At 43.0% G+C, this 23,788-nt stretch overlaps 1 protein-coding gene across 1 annotated transcript in view; it reads left to right on the top strand.

Annotated features, from left to right (window-relative positions):
• Nucleotides 1–10,311: 10,311 nt before the first annotated feature.
• Nucleotides 10,312–23,788, top strand: part of sntb1.L (syntrophin, beta 1 (dystrophin-associated protein A1, 59kDa, basic component 1) L homeolog) — a 107,260-nt gene continuing 93,783 nt past the window's right edge. The window contains exon 1 of the mRNA XM_018268238.2: nucleotides 10,312–11,218. Coding sequence (XP_018123727.1) covers nucleotides 10,705–11,218 — 514 coding nt within the window. The 5' untranslated portion in view covers nucleotides 10,312–10,704. The remainder of the gene's footprint in view (nucleotides 11,219–23,788) is intronic.

The raw sequence follows: 23,788 nt of genomic DNA, 5'->3' as shown, positions 1-23,788 counted from the left end.
GTCCAACCTGTGATCCTTCAGTTGTGGCTGAACTACATCTCTAAAAATCCCACTCATTAGCCTTCAGAGGAATGCAGGTTGCAAATCTATGATGTATCCACTCAGTTTATCTAACAATATTAAATAACCCCAGCACTGACCTTTTCTTAATGCTATTTTTGCCTCAGGAGCTGAATTGACCCCCTGAAAGGAAATTTCCTGCGTTCCACAGATCTTTTTTTAATCTCTTTTGTGCTAACAGAATAGCAGGCAAAATTAAATGCCTGTACATGAACACTCACTATACCCCTATTATTGACATGGCTTCCATCTTGCACAATTTACAAGTTGTCGTTGCTAACATGTCTAGATATTTACACTGACCGTGCTGATCTGGTTCTGTTGCCTTCGTTATTCCCTGCTGTTGTCATCTTGTTCTTTAACTGCTTCCTCTACCTAAAGAAGATCAGTTAGGTGAGAGATGAGATTTGTGGAGATCTCCTAGATCTCCTAGATACACCTGATAGCCCAGTTTGAAGGTCAGTTAGCGTAAGATTTGGGAAGATCTCCTAGATACACATGAAAGCCCAGTTTGAAGGTTATTTAGGGTGAGATTTGGGGAGATCTAGCTACACATGAAAGCCCCGTTTGAAAGTCAGCCAGGGTACGATTTGGGGAGATCTCCTAAATACACCTGAAAGCCCAGTGTGAAGATCAGTTAGAGTGAGATTTGGGGAGATTTAGATACACCTGAAAGCCGAGTTTGAAGGTCAGTCAGGGTGAGATTTTGGGAGATCTCCTAGATACACCTGATAGTCCAGTTTAAAGTTCAGTTGGGGGTGAGATTTGAGGACATCTAGATACACCTGTAAGCAAATCCAGTTTGAAGGTCAGTTAGGGTAAAATTTAGGGAGATCTCCTATATACAGTACACATGAAAGCCCAGTGTGAAGGCCAGTTAGGGTGAGATTTAGGGAGATCTATACCAGAAAGCCCAGTTTGAATTTCAGTTAGGGTGAGATTCAAGGAGATCTCCAAGATACACAAGAAAGTGCAGTTTGAAGTTCAGATAGGGTGAAATTAAGGGAGATCTCCTAGATATACATGAAAGCCCAGTTTGAAGGTCAGTTAGGATAAGATCTGAGGTGAAAACATATTTGATGTCTTCAATATTCTTGGAACAATGGCTGATACAACATCCTTTCCCTATGACCTTATGAATTTTGGGGGCCCTGGCCAAAGTCTGAACCTCCAAGAAGGGCTTAAAAAAGTCCAACAACCACTGCCCTATAGAGTCCTGCTGCTGCTCTTTGGCAAACACAGCCATACACAGGTCTCACCATGAAATGAGCAAACACACCATTTGAATACAAGTTGTTGAAATAAGTTCAAGCTTCTATTAAATGAGTGTGTTTACTCTCTCGCAGCTCATTTCCAGCCCTTACATTCTCTTTGTCCTCCTTCCTTTCAAATAGCTTTCATTTCAACGGGGAATTAAAGCTCATTTAGTGCTCACACAATGAACTGAGGAGTAGGAGGCAGAAGTAGAAAAGCCAGCTCAAAAGTGGAATGAAACAGAAATTTTAGCCGAGGTTCATCAGTTTGCTTGGAGAAGTAACCACACAATGAACTTTCCACAAGGCCCCTGGATGCAAAGACATAAAACAAATTATTATTTATTAAAGTAATATTTTGCTAGCTTGCCCTTTCCCTCTGGAATGCCAACAACCACCTTGCATTGTGACTCCAGGGGATGGTTGTGTTGGTTGTGTTCAACGTCTCATTTCCGATGGAATGCAAACCTGTCGTGTGTATCAGCTCAAGGATCTTAGCTGAAGGAAAAGAACCCTCATGGCATAAATAAACAGAAATTATTACTTTGAGCCCAACATAATTTTCAGCCTCCTACGAATAGCATAAGATTTTTTTAATATGGTGCTATATGCAAAGTGTCATTTTCAGGCACAAAGTTGCATGCTTTTTACCTACAATGCAGCTTTTTTCCCCCAAGATGCCATCATTTTTGCGGGTGACACTAGATAGTATCCCCTGCAACTTGTAGTAGTGAAGTACTTATGTAGGAGTGAATTAGTTGCTGCTTTTGTGATACGTTCAGAAGTTGTGTTGGACAATTTCAGAGTAGGGATGGTATAACATCGCATGCACTAATGCACATGGCTAGCTTTAGCACTAGCTTCAAGTTCCTAGGAGAATATACATCCCAAGTACCTTTTGAATAGCATCAAAGCACTCCTAATTTGGCATCCATTTCTGTGTTCTTCAATTGTTTGTAAATGAGACCTAGGAGCCAATTCACTTCGAAGGATTCGAAGTAAAAAAACTTCGAATTTCGAAGTGTTTTTTGGGCTACTTCGACCATTGAATGGGCTACTTCGACCTTCGACTACGACTTTGACTTTGAATCGAAGGATTCAAACTAAAAATCGTTCGACCATTCGATAATCAAAGTACTGTCTCTTTAAGAAAAAACTTCGACCCCCTAGTTCACCATCTAAAAGCTACCGAACTCAACGTTAGCCTATGGGGAAGGTCCCCATAGGCTTTCCTAAGTTTTTTTGATCGAAGGATATTCCTTCAATCGTTGGATTTAAATCCTTCGAATCGTTCAATCGAAGGAATAATCCTTCGATCATTCGATCGAACTATTTGATATTCGAAGTTGAAGGATTTTAATTCCCAGTCGAATATCGAGGGTTAATTAACCCTCGATATTCGACCCTTGGTGAATCGGCCCCTATATGTCTGAATATCAATGGAAAGGTCTGAAATAGTGCAATTATTTTTATCGAACACCAACACATTTACATTTTCATCAGACATTATACATCAGTCCCTGCCCCAATGGAACTTACAATCTATGGTCCCTATTACATTCACCTACACAATGATTGTATATGGAAGGAAACCCACACAGGGGTAGTAGCATGCAAAGTCCTTGCAGATAGTGCCCAAGATGGAATTGAACTCAGGACCCCAGCACTGCAATTTTGAACTGGAACTCACTTAAAGACTTAAAGAAATGCTTTAGGGATCAAGTACAAGTCATCTCCCCCAAATGCCAAGGTTCCAAAGGAAAATGGTGTTTCTTGACACCTGGCCACCATCATGTTAGCACAGCAGGTACAGCTCTACCATGCTACACTTCCTGGATTCACCGGGCCCCCTTTTGCGTCACAAAGAGAGCCGAATCCTGCAGCCGGAATCAGACGAACAGATCCAAAAGTCCAAAAGAAATGAGTCAAAAGCCGCCGAAATTAGTCAAAACCCATCGAAAGTCACCAAAATGAGCCAAAAACTACCGAAATGAGCCAAAAGCCGCCGTAAGGAGCCGAAAGCTGCATAAAGGCCCCAAAAGCTGCTGAATGGAACCGAAGCAGAGGAGAATGAAGAGGACCTTTTTTTTTACCTATGGGGGAGGGGCTGGCCACCAACGGCTTTTTATAACTTGTGGGGGGGCCTGGCCACCAATGGTATTTAAACTTGTAGGGGGCTGGCCACCAATTAATTATTTTTAACTTGTAGGGAGGCACTGACCACCAATGGCTTTTTATAACTTGTGGGGGGGGGGGTTATTGTTTTAGCTCTGATGAATGTGTGACCTTTTTACTGTGTGGTCGGCGGGATCTGGGGTGGGCTTTGGGCTGGGGACTAGGGAGCCCAGAAAATTTTGTCAAACGGGGCCCCATGATTTCTGATGGCGGCTCTGACGGGAGCTTTGCTCTTGTTCTGAATTTAGGGAACCGTACATGACAATCACATCTCCATAGGCCCTACGTGTTTCGTACCACAAGAGTACTTAATGCAGTGTTGGCAGTGTTGGACTGGCCCAGCGGGACACCAGGTGTCAGTGGGTCCCTTGCTTCTAACCATTTAGCCTATTTCATAGTCATTCCCTATTTATTTATGGGGAAAAAGCTTGATAATGGAAGAATATAGTAAGTAGATATAAAAGACTAGGAGAATAAAGAGGTTGAGTGAGGAGAGGAGGCATAATAGTCTGGAAAGTGGGCCCACGGTCTAAGGTTTTCTGGTGGGCCCCTGTCATCCCAGTTCGACACTGGGTGTTGGCCTAAGAAGGAGCTCAACCAATGGGGCAGGGGGTCTGTCGGGTGTGTGGGGAGCCCTGATATTGCAGCCCCGATGGGCCCCAGACCCCCCCCCATTCCGACTCTGGATATTGCTGGTGAAATCTGCTGACACAAGGGCACACACAGCAAAGCAATGATAAGTGTCCATGCTTTATTTCCCCATATACAGTATACCCATGTAATTGCACATGTACCTCTTGTTCTCCCTAAGCAGAAAAGCATTTGATAGACCTCTGAATAATGAACACCGAGTATTGTTATCCCATGGAAATATAAATTAACATTTTGGCTGCGAGGGATTGAAACGTATTTCCTATAATTACACTGTACTGAGAGGAGGCAATTAGTTTCAGAGCTATCTAGTCGTGCAACTTATTGCCGTACGAATTTTGCTGACGAGCGGAATTTATAATGGGATAACATTTAGTAATCCAGTTAGAAGCAAGGGATGATACGACGGCATCAGGAGCTATTTAGATCGCTTTAATAGGAATAGGATGTGTTACTCTTATTTGGCATTTCAGGAAATACACGTTTATATTCTTCTTTAATTGGCTTTTTTCGAAGATGCTCGTAAAATGAAATGTGATGGGAAGATGAGAGGGGAAGAGCCCATGAACGACAGTGGGGGAGGTGACATTGGGTTTAGAATGCAGGTTCTTATTAAAGGAAAACTATACCCCTCAAACAATGTAGGTCTCTATAAAAAGATATTGTATAAAACAGCTCATATGTAAAACCCTGCTTCATGTAAATAAACCATTTTCATAATAGTACACTTTTTTAGTAGTATGTGCTATTGGGTAATCCTAAACAGAAAATTGCCATTTTAAAAAATAAGGGCCGCCCCTGAGATCGTACGATTCACTGTTCACACAAACACACCAAATAAACCACACAGGTTAAGTCACATGAGCCAATTAACAGACAGAGTTGTGTCTTTTCCTTCCACACTTCTTCCTGTTACAGTTAGAGCTGCAGTATTTCTGGTCAGGTGATCTCTGAGGCAGCACACAGACCATCACCAAATGGTGGCTCAAGGCAAGAGACGTAAAAGGGCAGTTTTTACATTAAAATATATATCAAGTTTGATAAGATTCTTTCATATGCCACTTAATTTGATATAAACTATCTGTTGCTTAAGTATTCAATTTGGGGGTATAGTTTTCCTTTAATACGGAGTTAAAGTGTAATTCATCTTCTTCCAGACAGTCTACATCAACTGTACTTTCATGTATAGTTGTCCATTTGTAGTTGTTATGATGTAATTATTGACTTGCAGTTTCAACCTTTGTCTAAGCTGCCATCGTTCCAAGGGCTGCTGCCTAATGCCTTGCAGAGCATTTTTTTTAGATGGGGTCAGTGACCCCTATTTAAAATTTGGAGTCAGAAGAAGGCAAATAATTAAAAAAAAAATCAATTCCTATTGAAAAGTTGCTTAGAATTAGCTATTCTATACCATATGAAAAGTTAACTTTAAGGTGAACCACCCCTTTAAAGGATACGTAAACCATTAACTGAATGTATTGATGAGGGTGCTATGCTAAGCACTTTTGCAATGTACATTCATTAATTATTTTTTTTAATTCCAAGATATTAAAGTTTACATGTACTCTTAACATGAATGAATTTTCACCAGCTGGCCATTTTCTCACCAGTCTGACCACCAAGTAGTCAAGGAAATTTTCAGGAAAAAGAAAGAGGCTGCTCTGATGTTTTCTGATTAGGAAAGATTTGAAAAAGGTTTCTAATTTTTTTCCAACTTCCTTGACTACTTGGTGGTCAGACTGGTCAGAAAATGACCAGCAGGTGGCGCTGCTGTAACAAAATTCATTGATGTTAACAGTACATGTATCCTTTAATATCTTGGAATAAAAAAATAAATAATGAATGTACAATGTAAAATTAGAATAGCACACTCATCCATTTTACATTCACTTATTTTTAAGGTTTACTTATCCTTTAAGCAGACATGTAATACTTGCTCGCATTCCCTTTGGCTCCTACACCAGCGACCAGGAATTCCCCACATATTTCTTTATGCTGACTGGTGTGGGGGGCCCTTCAGTGGGAATGGAAATGTGTCTTTTTCCCATCACACGTGAGACCAGAGAGAGAAAGAGAGAGTTTTTCACTCGGCTTCTTTCCCTTTTTTTTGTGGTTTGTTCCCTTTGTGCAGCCATGCGCTAATGATGGGTTTGACCTATATATTCCATGTACTGCATGGGCATGTCAGGCTGGCACCAGTGGGACCCAGTGTTGGTTTTGGAGAGAGAGAAGGTGATTTACACTTGAATGGTTCTGTGCAGGCTTTATAAACAATGCTAAGCTGTCTCTCTCTCTCTCATCAGCAATAACCTGGGCTCCTGCTCTGAGAGCTCCAGGCCTCACATGTACCTCTGTTCTTTGTGCAATGTAGCTGTACTTATCAACTTTCTTTTCTCCCCAAGGCACCTCCCCAGAAAGTGCTATGCCTCACATTTACCTGCACTCTCCCTGCACCTTATTGCCTCTTATTATCACCTTTGCTTTCTCCCCTAGGCACCTCCTCAGAGAAGATCAATCCTTACTTTTACCACTGATCTTCTTGCAGCTTTATCAGCTCCACTCCCTCCGCTATGCTTCTTCTCTACTCTGCAGATTCACACCTCTTCTCTCTTTCTGTACAGCCTCCTCTCCCTTTATCAGTCCAGATCTCATGCCAGTCTTATGGTCTCCTCCTGCAAAGACCGTTAAAGGGATACTGTCATGGGTAAAAAAATTCAAAATGAATCAGTTAATATAGCTGTTCCAGCAGAATTCTGCACTGAAATCCATTTCTCAAAAGAGCAAATAGATTTTTTTATATTCAATTTTGAAATCTGACATGGGGCTAGACATTTTGTCAATTTCCCAGCTGCCCCTGGTCATGTGACTTGTGCCTGCACTTTAGGAGAGAAATGCTTTCTGGCAGGCTGCTGTTTTTCCTTCTCGATGTAACTGAATGTGTCTCAGTGGGACATGAGTTTTTACTATTGAGTGCTGTTCTTAGACCTACCAGGCAGCTGTTATCTTGTGTTAGGGAGCTGCTATCTAGTTATCTTCCCATTGTTCTTTTGTTTGGCTGCTAGGGGGAAAAGGGAGGGGGTGATATCACTCCAACTTGCAGTACAGCAGTAAAGAGTGATTGAAGTTTATCAGAGCACAAGTCACATGGCTTGGGGCAGCTGGGAAATTGACCTTTAAGCTTCACACTTACGTCTGCTTTCTGTGCAACCTCCTCTCCCTTTATCTGTTAGAATTCCTTTTGCCCTTGTTGCAGAGCATTCCAAGCTTTACATGTGCCTCCACCTTCTGTGTAAACTGCTTTCCCATTATCAGCACAGCTCCCCAACCTCTGCTCCAATAGGGTTGCCACTTGGCTGATATTTTATTGGTCTAGCCGGTAAAAACAATCCCTGATACCAATGCTATTAGTAGGGAAAAAGGCTAAAATATAGGAAGGCCTGTATTTCTTTCCAGAAAAGATGACAACCCTATCCCTGTATACCAGATCTCACACTTACCTCCACTGACCATGCAGCCTCCTCTTATCAGTGCAGATTTGCAGAAGATTATTTAGTCTAAAAATCCTTTTTCAAGGTGACCTGTCTGTTTAAGGTAGGAATGCACTGAATCCAGGATTTGGTTTGGGATTCGGCCAAGATTCTGCGTTTTTCAGCAGGATTTCGGATTGTACCCAATGCAAGTGCCAAACTGAATCGGAACTTTTCATCACACAAACAAGAGATTCAAAAGTTTCTTAACTGTGCGCTTGGTTCTCTTACCCCATTTCCCCCCTAATTTACATATGCAAATTATGGTTCATATTCTGTATCCTTCGCAAAGGATTCAGGATTCATTTGAATCCTAAAATAGTGGATTTGGTGCATCCCTTCTTTAAGCTCCCCTCCTATACTTCATCTAGTGGGAGCTGGAAGTTATGGAATGACATTTTAAAAACTAAATATTCTCTCTTAACCCCAGAAACAGTACTTAATGAAAACACTTCTATAAAGCTGAACTTCAACCTTTAGGCATCACTTATCTGGGGTCTCGAATCAAAATGGGCAGCACTCCAGAATAAAGTTAAAAAATGCCTTTATTCACAAACATTTGTGCTGCCCTGCTGTTTGTGAATAAAGGCATTTTTTAACTTTATTCTGGAGTGCTGCCCATTTTGATTCGTGATACCTGTGTTCCAGTGGGGAAGGACACTGTGGGAGGTGCACCCAAACAAATAAGAAAATTGAACCAGGTGTGTGCCCCTCAAATCCTCTTATCACTTATCTGGGGTACCAGAGGATCATGGGAAACAGAGTGACACATTTTGGAGGCAGCGTCAGCACAATAACTTTAAGGCCTCACCCACACGCACTCACATTTAGGTCAAATATATTTTATTTTAAAATGAAAATTACTGCAAAATGTTTCAATGGATTGGGAGAAACCTTGATACATGGCTAAAAAATTAGTTCAGGTAAAACTTCAATGCACAGGCGCATGTATTGGCTGTAGCAAGGGTCAGACACGGACACGGACAGGCAATCTGTAGGTTCTGGGAAATGTCTGAGGGCCAGTAACCTCAACTCAATTGAACCCCTGTAGAATGAATTGGAACCCACACTTTGGGCCAGGCCTGAACCCCAACATCAATTTCCAAGGCCTTGTTTATGAATGGAAGTAAATCCCACCAACACTGTTCCAACTTCTAATGGAAAACCTTCCCAGATGAAACAACTTTATATTGTTCCCTTTGGTTTGGGAATGAGACGTTGGACAACCAGGGGTCTTTATCCAGCTGGGAATACAGTGTATATAACCGTGCAGGCAAATCACTTTTGGATTAACTTTTAGAATTATGTAGGCATCCACATTCTAAGACTATTTTCTAGGGATGCACCGAATCCACTATTTGGGATTCGGCCAAATCCCCTAACCCTCATTTGCATATGTAAATTAGTGGTAGGAAAGGAAAAAGTGGAAAAAAATCCTTCTTTTGTGATGAAAAGGCATGTGATTTTCCTCCCCTCCCCTAATTTACATATGCAAATTCGGATTCGATTCGGCCAGGCACAAGGATTCGGGCGAATCCGAATCCTGCTGAGAAAGGCCGAATCCTGGCCGAATCCCGAACTGAATCCTGGATTTGGTGTATCCCTACTATTTTCATTTGATTTTCATTTATTTATGTTTCTTTTCAATTATTTAGCTTTTGTTCTGCGTAGGGATGCAACGAATCCACTATTTTGGATTCAGCCGAACCCCCGAATCCTTCGCGAAAGATTCGGCCGAATACCGAACCTAACCCTAATTTGCATATGTAAATTAGGGGTAGGAAAGGAAAAAGGGGAAAAAATCCTTCTTTTGTGATGAAAAGATTTGAGAAACCTTTCTCAAATCTTTTCTAACCAGAAGAACATCAGAGCAGCCTCTTTCTTTCTCCTGACAACTTCCTTGACTACTTGGTGGTCAGACTGGTCAGAAAATGACCAGCAGGTGGCGCTGTTGGAACAAAATTCATTCATATTAACATTACATGTATCCCTTAATATCTTGGAATTAAGAGAAAATAAATAATTAATGTAAATTACAAAAGTTCTTAGAATAGCACCCTCATCAATTTTAATTCACTTGTTTTAAAGGTTTACTTATCCTTTAAACTTAGATTTTTTTTAAAAAATGGTAACAAATAAAAAATGGAAAGTAATTTAAAAAAGTCTTTATTTCTGGGGAACAATCTGAAAACAACTGAACTGAAAACAAGGGTTTGGAAGGTGAACAAACAACCTTTAAATTCACTTTTAGTATCTTATAGAATGGCTAATTCTAAGCAACTTTTAAATTGTTCTTCATTATTTATTAGTTATAGTTTTTTTTAATTATTTGCCTCCTTCTTCTGACTCTTTCCAGCTTTCAAATGGGGGTCACTGACCCCCGTCTAAAAACATATGCTTCTGTAAGGCTACAAATATATTATTATTGCTACTTTTTATGACTCATCGTTTTATTCAGGCCTCTCCTATTCATATTCCAGTCTCTTATTCAAATCAATGCATGGTTGCTAGGGGAATTTGGACCCTAGCAACCAGCTGGCTGACATTACAAACTGGAGAGCTGCTGAATAAAAAGTTAAATAACTCCACAAATAATAAAAAATGAAAACCAATTGCAAATTGTCTCAGAATATTACTCTCTACGTCATATTAATAGTTAACTCAAAGGTGAACAATCCCCTTTAAAAGCTGGAAGTATTTATGAGAATTCGCAGGGTTGTGCGGGAGACATAGGAATTCCAATGAGACTGTTAGAGCTGCAGTTCCCCCGAGCGCCGGTAGATGTCAGTGCGCGCAGTGATTGAGTCTGTAATGAGGAAGCAGCAGAATGTAGTCCCCGGTTAGTTGGAGCAGTAAGAAGTTACTCGTGTTGGCACAGCCCGGTACCCACCCTCGGCCGCACTCACATGTCTTACTTGTTGGGGTTTGTCTCGGCGCTTCTCGGGTTTCCCCAGTGACTGAGGCTCGGCAGCAGCAGGAGGGACATAAGTTGCAGACGGGACTGCCCGGACAAAGTCCTTCCCGCAGCCGCTGGCTATGGGATGAAGGGTCGGGGCATGGCGGGAGCAGCAGGAGGAGCGCACAGGAGCGGGGGGCTGGAAGTGCTGGTCCGGGGGCGCTGGCACAAAGTTCTGGGCAACTTGTATGAGGAAACCCTGGTCCTGAGCAGCGAGGAGCGCCCCGAGGATGCCCCGAGCTCTAACGGCATCAGCAATGGCACCAACAGCAGCAGTAGCAGCAGCAGCCCCCCGGCCATCAGGAGCGCACTCACCGAACTGGCCGACTCTGTGCCCGAGGCCATTGGCAACAAGAAGAGGCCAGTGAAGGTGCTGAAGCAGGAGCTGGGGGGCCTGGGAATCAGTATCAAAGGGGGCAAGGAAAACAAGATGCCCATTCTCATCAGCAAGATCTTCAAGGGGCTGGCGGCCGACCAGACTCAGTCCCTGTATGTGGGAGATGCCATACTAGCTGTCAATGGGCTGGATCTGAGGGATGCCACTCATGATGAGGCTGTGCAGGCGCTAAAGAAGGCGGGAAGAGAGGTGATACTGGAGGGTAAGTGTAGCCATAGGGGTAAGTAGCATCTCCACTGGGGCATGTGCCACTTATAACCTGGGCAAGCAGGTGCCATTGGCTCAACTAAACACATCTGTATTCTTGTGTCCCGCACCAACCTTGTGCCCCAAATGGAGAGGCTATTTAGAGATCTTTGTATTGTACTAACAACCCACCAACACTGTCTGTGGGGAAAACACAGCAACAATGTGACTGTAGGATAGCAGGTATAGTAGGGAGAGATGGTGCCTATAGTAACAGTGGATAATAGTCTCTGGGAAGGGAGTGTGACTGTGGGATAGCAGGTATAGTAGGGAGAGATGGTGCCTGTAGTAACAGTGGATAATAGTCTCTGGGAAGGGAGTGTGACTGTGGGATAGCAGGTATAGTAGGGAGAGATGGTGCCTATAGTAACAGTGGATAATAGTCTCTGGTAAGGGAGTGTGACTGTGGGATAGCAGGTATAGTAGGGAGAGATGGTGCCTATAGTAACAGTGGGATAATAGTCTCTGGGAAGGGAGTGTGACTGTAGGATAGCAGGTATAGTAGGGAGAGATGGTGCCTATAGTAACAGTGGATAATAGTCTCTGGGAAGGGAGTGTGACTGTGGGATAGCAGGTATAGTAGGGAGAGATGGTGCCTATAGTAACAGTGGATAATAGTCTCTGGGAAGGGAGTGTGACTGTGGGATAGCAGGTATAGTAGGGAGAGATGGTGCCTATAGTAACAGTGGATAATAGTCTCTGGGAAGGGAGTGTGACTGTAGGATAGCAGGTATAGTAGGGAGAGATGGTGCCTATAGTAACAGTGGATAATAGTCTCTGGGAAGGGAGTGTGACTGTGGGATAGCAGGTATAGTAGGGAGAGATGGTGCCTATAGTAACAGTGGATAATTGTCTCTGGGAAGGGAGTGTGACTGTGGGATAGCAGGTATAGTAGGGAGAGATGGTGCCTATAGTAACAGTGGATAATAGTCTCTGGGAAGGGAGTGTGACTGTGGGATAGCAGGTATAGTAGGGAGAGATGGTGCCTATAGTAACAGTGGATAATAGTCTCTGGGAAGGGAGTGTGACTGTGGGATAGCAGGTATAGTAGGGAGAGATGGTGCCTATAGTAACAGTGGATAATAGTCTCTGGGAAGGGAGTGTGACTGTGGGATAGCAGGTATAGTAGGGAGAGATGGTGCCTATAGTAACAGTGGATAATAGTCTCTGGGAAGGGAGTGTGACTGTGGGATAGCAGGTATAGTAGGGAGAGATGGTGCCTATAGTAACAGTGGATAATAGTCTCTGGGAAGGGAGTGTGACTGTGGGATAGCAGGTATAGTAGGGAGAGATGGTGCCTATAGTAACAGTGGATAATAGTCTCTGGGAAGGGAGTGTGACTTGGGATAGCAGGTATAGTAGGGAGAGATGGTGCCTATAGTAACAGTGGATAATAGTCTCTGGGAAGGGAGTGTGACTGTGGGATAGCAGGTATAGTAGGGAGAGATGGTGCCTATAGTAACAGTGGATAATAGTCTCTGGGAAGGGAGTGTGACTGTGGGATAGCAGGTATAGTAGGGAGAGATGGTGCCTATAGTAACAGTGGATAATAGTCTCTGGGAAGGGAGTGTGACTGTGGGATAGCAGGTATAGTAGGGAGAGATGGTGTCTATAGTAACAGTGGATAATAGTCTCTGGGAAGGGAGTGTGACTGTGGGATAGCAGGTATAGTAGGGAGAGATGGTGCCTATAGTAACAGTGGATAATAGTCTCTGGGAAGGGAGTGTGACTGTGGGATAGCAGGTATAGTAGGGAGAGATGGTGCCTATAGTAACAGTGGATAATAGTCTCTGGGAAGGGAGTGTGACTGTGGGATAGCAGGTATAGTAGGGAGAGATGGTGCCTATAGTAACAGTGGATAATAGTCTCTGGGAAGGGAGTGTGACTGTGGGATAGCAGGTATAGTAGGGAGAGATGGTGCCTATAGTAACAGTGGATAATAGTCTCTGGGAAGGGAGTGTGACTGTGGGATAGCAGGTATAGTAGGGAGAGATGGTGCCTATAGTAACAGTGGATAATAGTCTCTGGGAAGGGAGTGTGACTGTGGGATAGCAGGTATAGTAGGGAGAGATGGTGTCTATAGTAACAGTGGATAATAGTCTCTGGGAAGGGAGTGTGACTGTGGGATAGCAGGTATAGTAGGGAGAGATGGTGCCTATAGTAACAGTGGATAATAGTCTCTGGGAAGGGAGTGTGACTGTGGGATAGCAGGTATAGTAGGGAGAGATGGTGTCTAAAGTAACAGTGGGATAATAGTCTCTGGGAAGGGAGTGTGACTGTGGGATAGCAGGTATAGTAGGGAGAGATGGTGTCTAAAGTAACAGTGGGATAATAGTCTCTGGGAAGGGAGTGTGACTGTGGGATAGCAGGTATAGTAGGGAGAGATTGTGTCTAAAGTAACAGTGGGATAATAGTCTCTGGGAAGGGAGTGTGACTGTGGGATAGCAGGTATAGTAGGGAGAGATGGTGCCTATAGTAACAGTGGGATAATAGTCTCTGGGAAGGGAGTGTGACTGTGGGATAGCAGGTATAGTAGGGAGAGATGGTGCCTATAGTAACAGTGGGATAATAGTCTCTGGGAAGGGAGTGTGACTGTGGGATAGCAGGTATAGTAGGTAGAGATGGTGCCTATAGTAACAGTGGATAATAGTCTCTGGGAAGGGAGTGTGACTGTGGGATAGCAGGTATAGTAGGGAGAGATGGTGTCTATAGTAACAGTGGGATAATAGTCTCTGGGAAGGGAGTGTGACTGTGGGATAGCAGGTATAGTAGGGAGAGATGGTGCCTATAGTAACAGTGGGATAATTGTCTCTGGGAAGGGAATGTGACTGTGGGATAGCAGGTATAGTAGGGAGAGATGGTGCCTATAGTAACAGTGGATAATAGTCTCTGGGAAGGGAGTGTGACTGTGGGATAGTAGGTATAGTAGGGAGAGATGGTGCCTATAGTAACAGTGGGATAATAGTCTCTGGGAAGGGAGTGTGACTGTGGGATAGCAGGTATAGTAGGGAGAGATGGTGCCTATAGTAACAGTGGATAATAGTCTCTGGGAAGGGAGTGTGACTGTGGGATAGCAGGTATAGTAGGGAGAGATGGTGCCTATAGTAACAGTGGGATAATAGTCTCTGGGAAGGGAGTGTGACTGTGGGATAGCAGGTATAGTAGGGAGAGATGGTGCCTATAGTAACAGTGGATAATAGTCTCTGGGAAGGGAGTGTGACTGTGGGATAGTAGGTATAGTAGGGAGAGATGGTGCCTATAGTAACAGTGGATAATAGTCTCTGGGAAGGGAATGTGACTGTGGGATAGCAGGTATAGTAGGGAGAGATGGTGCCTATAGTAACAGTGGATAATAGTCTCTGGGAAGGGAGTGTGACTGTGGGATAGTAGGTATAGTAGGGAGAGATGGTGCCTATAGTAACAGTGGATAATAGTCTCTGGGAAGGGAGTGTGACTGTAGGATAGCAGGTATAGTAGGGAGAGATGGAGCCTATAGTAACAGTGGGATATCAGCCTCTGGATGAACCAATATTGTGTCCCAAAGGCTCAGCCATCAGATCACATGGGGTGCAGTCGCACTGGGAGAAGGAACATTCCTTGGTTTGGTAAAGTCATAGTTTGGCCCCATACAATGCCTAGTAAGCTGTTTGCTCAGTCAAGAATATCTAGATTACAATGTCTCCAATGCATGGAAATACTGAGTTTAAAAGATGATGAATAGATCGATACTGAGGCACCACCAATAACCCTGCAAGTGAACAGTGGTTTGCATTCCCCTGCTTTGTAACCGCTCTCATCATTCACTAATATAAGGACAAGCAGTTCCATCAAGGGAATCCCATGCATTACTGAAATAAACAGACTTTACAGCATCCATGTAGGCAGTGGATCTCCTCATAGCTCGTTCCATTATAAATCAAGGGGGTGGACATGATTCTTGGTTTTATAAGGTTGTGGTCTAAGAACTCCCACACTAACTTATAGGTGTCAGATGTTTTTGTAGCGTTCACTTCTTGGGTGTTGGGGAGGAAATTAGAGAATATTGTGTCATGAACTTTCTATTGCAAGTCAGGGAGGTGTGAATAAACAGCATTTAATGCCAAGCCTTGCCCCTTATTATATTAGTATTGCCCTCTGAGCCCCATACCCCCTCTGCCTGTACCCCTCTCCAGTATTCCCAGAGCCCTGTACCCTCTCTACCTGTACCCCCTCTCCAGCCCGTACCCTCTCTACCTGTACCTCTCTCCAGCATTCCCAGATCCCTATACCCTCTGTACCTGTACCCCTCTCCAGCATTCCAGGAGCCCGTACCCGCTCTCCCTGTACCCCTCTCCAGCATTCCCAGATCCCCATACCCTCTCTACCTCTCTCCAGCATTCCCAGAGCCCGTAGCCACTCTCCCTGTACCCCTCTCCAGCATTCCCAGAGCCCTGTACCCTCTCTATCTGTACCCCTCTCCAGCATTCCCAGATCCCCATACCCTCTCTCCAGCATTCCCAGAGCCCGTACCCACTCTCCCTGTACCCCTCTCCAGCATTCCCAGAGCCCTGTACCCTCTCTATCTGTACCCCTCTCCAGCATTCCCAGATCCCCATACCCTCTCTCCAGCATTCCCAGAGCCCGTACCCACTCTCCCTGTACCCCTCTCCAGCATTCCCAGAGCCCTGTACCCTCTCTATCTGTACCCCTCTCCAGCATTCCCAGATCCCCATACCCTCTGTACCTGTACACCTCTCCAGCATTCCCAGAGCCTGTACCAGCGCTACCTGTACCCCTCTGCAGTGCTATACAAACAATTGGCTGGAAGGTTACTGTAGGGATGTATAGCAGAATTCTCCCTGCACTAACACATTTGTCTGTGTCCCTGTATGTAGGTGTGTGTGTTAGAGTCCTGTTTTTTAAGACCCTTGCCCATCCCTTACTCGCATACCCGCCTTCACAAGGACATGTATTCCCACCCGACCTGTTCCCCTCACTGATCGCCATACTGAGTGGAAGTGATGTTACATTGACGGAAAGTGCCGTCACGGCAATCATTTTTTATTATTAGGAGGCTTCGATTTTGGGATGTTTCTCCTGAATTGGCTGCCTATAGCCCCACCCACTGCAGGGCATTGGGTACTTGTGGGACTCCCCGTACATTGGGCAAATGAAGTAAATTCAGCCTAGTCCCAATCATAATCCGTGGCTACCCAGCTGGAAAGAGTCAGAAGAAAAAGGCAAAGAATGAAAATCAAAACTATAAAAAAATAAACAATGAAGACCAATTGAAAAGTTACTTAGAATTAGCCATTGTATAACATACTAAAACTTCTCTTAAAGGTGAAACACCCATTTAATATAAACTGACCCTCAAACAAGTGGACAAGTCAGATAATCGCCTCTCGGCATGGACACGGCCAGACTTCACCTTACTGTGAGGTCGATCAGTTGAATTCGAGGTTTTTATAGAAATCAGAACTTTTTAAAGCCATAACGGGTTAAACCCTGTTAAAAAGGAAACTTTTGGTGTCATTTCAGAAACCAGATCTACTTATAGAGAGGCATAATACAGGGAAACCGCTCATGAATCTGTTTTGCCCCAACTTCCTCTGCTTTTAGGTGACGCCACAGTAAAGTGACTGTAAATTATACATAATGATACATAATACTCAGTTAATGACTTGTTTGTCATCTTTGTATTTTTTTCCCAAACTAGAGAAATTACGTATGATAATCTGTTCCTTCTCTGCCTGTTTGTGGGAAAACAAGTGTAGGAGATACTCATACCTCCCAACATCTTGGAATTTGAAAGAGGGACAAAAAGATTTGCCGGGGATATTTTTGATCACACCCATGTTTGTGGCCACACCCCCTAATTACCATGCTCATTTTATAAAATTTGTTAGTTAGTTCATTAGTTTGAACACATTTCTGTGGGGTTTTTTTTTTTTCAGTTTTATTGAAGTTGAATTGCCCTTTAAGTCACAGTTTCCCCAAGAGACCTGCTGATCTTATATTGTTACAATAGTTTCTTTGCTTATCTTAAATTGTTGCAAAAGTATCTGAGTGCAGCTGCCACATATTCTGGGCTCTCTGCCAAAAGCCAATTAAGTTAGAAACTTTGCATGGGACATGGGAAGTTGGGACATTTCAGTAACAATCTATGTGTACTGTATATTGTGAGTGGGTCCCTAAGCTCAGTAATTGACAGCAGCACAGAGCATGTGCAGTGAATCAGCAGAAAGGAAGATGGGGAGCTACTGGGGCATCTTTGGAGACACAGATCTTGCTAAAGGGCTGTGGTTGCCTTGCGCTGTACAGAAACCCATAAACATAATGTACAACATTTCTAGCAAATTCTAGATGTTGAGATTTTTAAAAGATCCTCATCGTGAGACCACGATTTTCTCGGAACGATCGTACCAATTTGCCAGGAAAACAAATGGGAGCTGCCTGCTTGGCCCTGCAAACATAGATAGATAGCACTGGGACCAACAAAGATTTTTTGACCTGGCCGATCAATTTCCTGACAGATGTCGGACGAAAAATCATAAGATGTACAATCGTTCGAATCACACTAACCGCATGATAATTTCAAAGGATTTGAAAACCGGTCGTTCATCAAGAAGAATCGTCACGTCTATGGGGAGCTTAAAGGAACAGTAACACCAAAAAATGAAAGTGTTTTAAAGAAAAGAAAATATAATGTACTGGTGCCTTGCACTGGCAAAACCAGTCTGTTTACTTCCGAAAAACAACTATAGTTTATATAAACAAGCTTCTGTATAGCCATGGGGGCAGCCATTCAAGCACAGGACACATAGTAGATAACGGATAAGGTCTGAAGAATCCCATTGTAGGCCACAGCACATATCTGTTATCTTATGTGTATGCTGTGCCTTTTCTCCTTTTTCAGCTTTGAATGGCTGCCCCCATGGCTACACAGCAGCTTGTTTATATAAACTATAGTAGTACTTATCTGTTATCTACTGTGTATCCTGTGCTTGAATGGCTGCCCCCATGGCTACACATCAGCTTGTTTATATAAACTATAGTAGAGATTCTATACACACAAAGATTGGGACTATAAATCCCCACCCATGTGACCCCCAACACTCAATTATATATAAATACTTCAAATGTATAAAAGGCAATATTTATTAGTCAACACTATGCCATAATCTCCAAATAAAACAGTTAAAACCAAACTAAGCAGCGCTGCATGTACAAAGGGATCCCTTGTAAGTATTATAGATATAACCCAGCATGGGTAATAATTAAATATTGTGGTGAAAAAGTGGCGTATCTGAAGCCACCTATAGCGAAAGTTCCAAATTATCCGTTGCTGGTATACGGTTAATTATAACCGAATTATGAATAATGGAATATCCCAGGTGTCAAAGTGCCAGAGTCAATAAGTATCAATAAAGCACCCCTTTAGGGTAGGTTTCCTCTTGATAATAACCCCGTTCCATGTTCAAGGGTGACTCTGACTCTGGCACTTTCATAATTCAGAATTCATAATTCGGTTATAATTAACCGTATACCAGCAACGGATAATTTGGAACTTTCGCTATAGGTGGCTTCAGATACGCCACTTTTTCACCACAATATTTAATTATTACCCATGCTGGGTTATATCTATAATACTTACAAGGGATCCCTTTGTACATGCAGCGCTGCTTAGTTTGGTTTTAACTGTTTTATTTGGAGATTATGGCATAGTGTTGACTAATAAATATTGCCTTTTATACATTTGAAGTATTTATATATAATTGAGTGTTGGGGGTCACATGGGTGGGGATTTATAGTCCCAATCTTTGTGTGTATATATGTTTAATTGTTGGAGGACACCCCAGCCCATCTGCCCCCACATATACACCAACATATCGAATTGTGGTACCCACACTGCACTTATAGTTCGTTGTTGTTGTTCATAGTAGAGATTCTGAAACAAACACACCAGTTTTACCAGTGTAGCACAACAGTACATTGTATTTTCATTACTTTAGGACACTTAAATTTTTTGGTGTTACTGTTCCTTTAATAAGTTAGGCTGTAGTTCTCCTTTAAAGGGGTTGTTCGCCTTTAAATTAACTGTTAGTATGATGTAGACAGTGATATTCTGAGGCAATTTGCAATTTATTTACATTTTCTCAATCATTTGTGGCTATTTATCTTTTTATTCAGCAGCTCTCCAGTTTGCAATTTCAGCAATCTGGTTGCTATAGTCCAAATGACCCTAGCAACAATGCATTGATTTGAATAAGAGACCGAAATATAAATAGGAGAGGCGCTAAATAGAAAGACGGGTAAGAAAAAGTAGCAATAACAAGTTTTACAGAGCACTTGTTTTTTAGATGGGGTCGGTGACCCCAATTTGAAAGCTTGAAAGAGTCAGAAGAAGAAGGCAAATAATCCAAAAACTATATAAAAAAGAAAAAATGAAGGCCATTTCAAAAGTTGCCATTCTATAACATACTAAAAGTTAACTGAAAGGTGAACATCTTATTGAGGTGTATGGCATCTTATCTGCGCACACCATCTTATCAGGGTTCAGCATCTTATCAACGTACACCATCTAATCTGGGAATGTTTATTAGAAACGGAATGCAAATTCAGCTATTTCCCACACAAGGGTTGTAATAATAAAGGTCTGAAGTCCCCAACAGGCCAAATGATCTGTCGAAAATGACACTTGCTGCCCCTGTCTGCCCCTCCTCATGAATACAGCTTTGGGCTACGTAGGCAGCTCTGTATTCATTTGGAAAGTTTAAGACCACAGGAAGGCTACACTCACAGTGCAGGGTGCAAAGTGATGAATGCCCCCTCTTATGCTCCATTAAAATACAACACTTCCTAATCCACATCCAATAATGAACATTTCATTTAGCTGTATGTCAGCAGACTACACTGGCTTTTATGCCGACATATGGATAAATGAACTGCTGGTTCACCCTTCAGCAAGTTGATTTAATTCAGTTGTAGCAGAGCAAGGTGGACTCAATCACTCTGTCCTGGATCCCTGGTGTACTGAACCGTGAACCCAACTGGATTTTCTGGGTGACACTCAGATTTACATAGCAAGTGGGTCAGAGTCCAAAACATAACGCTCAGCATATTAAAGGACCAGTAACATCAAAAAAATGTTAGTAAAAAAAAACCCAAATTAAAGACAAATTAAACTTTAAAATCGCAAAGTCTTTATTAAGAAATAACTTACCGAAACTCTGCTTGCACTCCTCTTCAGAAAAGGTGATCGGGCGTTCCATCGTGCGGCGCTTGATTTCTCCTTCCATCGCATCTCCTTCGAGCGCCGCACCATGTCGCCTTTTCTGAAGAGGAGCGGAACCGGAGTTTCAGTAAGTTATTTCTTAATAAAGGCTTTGCGATTTTAAAGTTTAATTTATCTGGTTTTGTTTTTTTTCCGTTAGTATAGAAACGAATTTTAATTGATGTTACTGGTCCTTTAATTACACTTCTTTCTTTAAAGTAAAACAGGGGACAAATCAACATGAGTAAAAGAAAACACATTACCCAATTCAGCCACAGGAGTCTCTATTATTTTTTCCAAATTTCACTCCGTTTTTTCCCACTAAACTAAGCATTGGGCATTGTTTCCAGGCAAAGGCAGGTATTGCTTTCCCTTTAAAGGAGAACTAACCCCTAAGAATGGATATGGCTGAAAATGCCATATTTTATATAGTGAATTTATTGCACCAGCCTAAAGTTTCAGCTTGTCAATAGCAGCAATGATCCAGGACTTCAAACTTGTCACAGGGGGTCACCATCTTGGAAAGTGTCTGTGACACTCACATGCTCAGTGGGCTCTGATTGGCTGTTGAGAAGCTAAGCTTAGGGCTCGTCACTAATTATCCAGCAGAAAATGAGCTTCCCCTGTAATATAAGCTGATGCTACAGGTTTGCTGATTATTAAATTCTGATGCTAATTGCACTGGTTTCTCTGCTGCCATGTAGTAATTATCTGTATTAATTACTAATCAGCCTTATATTTTGACATTTCTATTCTATGTGTACTGTATATTGTGAGTGGGTCCCTAAGCTCAGTAAGTGACAGCAGCACAGAGCATGTGCAGTGAATCAGCAGAAAAGAAGATGGGGAGCTACTGGGGCATCTTTGGAGACACAGATCTTTACTGCTAAAGGGTTGTGGTTGCCTTTGGCTGGTACAGAAGCCCAAGCATAATGTACAATATTTCTAGCTTCTTCTTTAGGCTTTAGGGGGTGGTTCACCTTAAAGTTAACTTTTAGTAAGTTATTGAGTGGTTATTTCTAATCAACTTTTTTTTAATTAATCTTCATTTTTTCCTTTTTATAGTTGAATGATTTGCCTTCTTCTTCTGACTCTTTCTAGCTTTCAAATGGGGGGAGGGCCTGTTCAGCTAAAACTTTATTGTTATTGCTACTTTTTATTACTCATCTTTCTATTCAGGTTTCTCCTATTCATATTCCAGTCTCCTATTCAAACCAATGAAAGGTTGCTGGGGTAATTTGGACCCTAGCAACCAGATGGCTGAAATTGCAGACTGGAGAGCTGGTGAATAAAAAGTGAAATAACTCAAAAACCACGAATAATAAAGAATTAAAACCAATTGCAAGTTGTCTCAGAATATCACTCTCTACATCATACTAACAGTTAATTTAAAGGTGAACAACCCCTTTAAACCTCACTAGATTTGCTCGAAGAGGTGGGCTGCAATGTAAAGTGATATTGAGATCGGATCAGGCGGAAGGTGTTGGGTTAACCTGAGGCATGAAGGGGACATGTCACAGCAGAAATATTGTATGTTGGTGGCGCGGGGCTGGAGAGACTGTACGTGTCTGTACTTGTACAATGTGCTTCAATCCCCGGTGTTAGATGAGAATGAGAGGAATGGCATGTCAACCATTCACTGGGCTCTCTGAAAAGGGACTTTGTACTCACTCACAGATAATGACTCAACTGTCTTTTGTATGTCATGTCTGAGGCCAACATGTCGCTACTAAACCTACGGGCTGGGACTGTACAGAAATAACTGCCAGAATTAACTGCCAGAATTCCCCCGGCTTCTATCTACACATCAACTTTCCTATGCTGAATAAATACAGGAAACAAAGGATTTGCAAGGGGAATATAACCAAGAACTGTCATATTGGTGCTTCCTAGCTTGTATTTGGTTTTTATGGGATTTTTTATGGTCCCATGATTATTAAAGGGGAAGTAAACTTCACCGAGTTAACCATTCCTATGGCTGAATAGACTTAAAGGGATACTGTCATGGGAAAAAATTTTTTTTTCAAAATTAATCAGTTAATAGTGCTGCTCCAGCAGAATTCTGCACTGAAATCCATTTCTCAAAAGAGCACAGATTTTTTTATATTCAATTTTGAAATCTGACATGGGGCTAGACATATTGTCACCCTCCTAGTGCTGCAATGATGTACCAGCAAAACACCACTGGGTCAATGGGACCCTAAAGGGCTGGAGCCCACCGGGTTTTCTCCCACTGCCCCGGCATGCCAGTCTGACCCTGCACAACACTAGTGATAAGCAGAGCCAGAGCGGTGTTCAAGGCAAGTCCCAATAATCATTGCTGGGCCAAGCGGATCAGCACCTAGGGTTGTCACCTTTTCTGGAAAAAAACACCGGCCTTCCTATATATTTATCTTTTTTCCCTAATTATAACATTGGGATCAACCATCATTTTTACCAACCAGGCAGGTAAAATACCGGCCAGGTGGCAACCCTACCAGGCGGAGGGGAGGAAAGCGGGAGAAAGCGCCGGAGGGGAGGAAGGCAGGAGAGAGCACCAGAGGGGTGGAAGGCGGGAGAGAGCGCCGGAGGGATGGGGAGGAAGGCGGGAGAAAGCGCCGGAGGGGAGGAAGGCAGGAGAGAGCACCAGAGGGGAGGAAGGTGGGAGAGAGCACCGGAGGAGAGGAAGGCAGGAGAGAGCACCTGAGGGAAGGGGAGGAAGGCAGAAGAGAGCGCCGGAGGGGAGGAGAAGGAGGCAGGGGAGAGCAGCGAACATGGGGTAGGCAGAAAACAGGTACCTACCCAGCTCCCCCTTTTCGTTGCGCCCAACCCTAGTTCCAGCCCTGCCAATCATCACCCCCCCCATTCCACTCTTCACTTCAAGCCATCTCCTATTCATCCCTCAGTTTTTCAACCCACTGGTTGCTAGTGTAAATTGAACCCTAGGAACCAGAGAGCTACTGAAATTCCAAACCGGAGAGTTGCTGAGCATGCTTCATAATTCAAGCACCATACAAAAATAAAGCCCAACTGCAAATTATCTAAAAATGTTGGATAGAAAACAAGCAGGAGAATTTACTGGTGACAGATTTTATGGCAAATTTTCTCAATGCCGTCACCTGCCGCTGAACCTTAACCTGTTCCACATTTTTGTATCCGGCAACCATTAGTCATTATTTGCACTCTGCATGTGATTCCACAGGAGCACGGTCCCTTGTTTGCAGTAGAACCAGATTAGTGTGTATGTGTGACTCGCGCTTTCCCTTTACCCAAGCATTCCATAGGACTGTG

Source organism: Xenopus laevis, chromosome 6L (genome assembly GCF_017654675.1).
Source record: "Xenopus laevis strain J_2021 chromosome 6L, Xenopus_laevis_v10.1, whole genome shotgun sequence".
Lineage (NCBI taxonomy): Eukaryota > Metazoa > Chordata > Amphibia > Anura > Pipidae > Xenopus > Xenopus laevis.
Note: the sequence above shows the minus strand (reverse complement) of the source record. Positions and strands in the feature narration are given on the sequence as shown.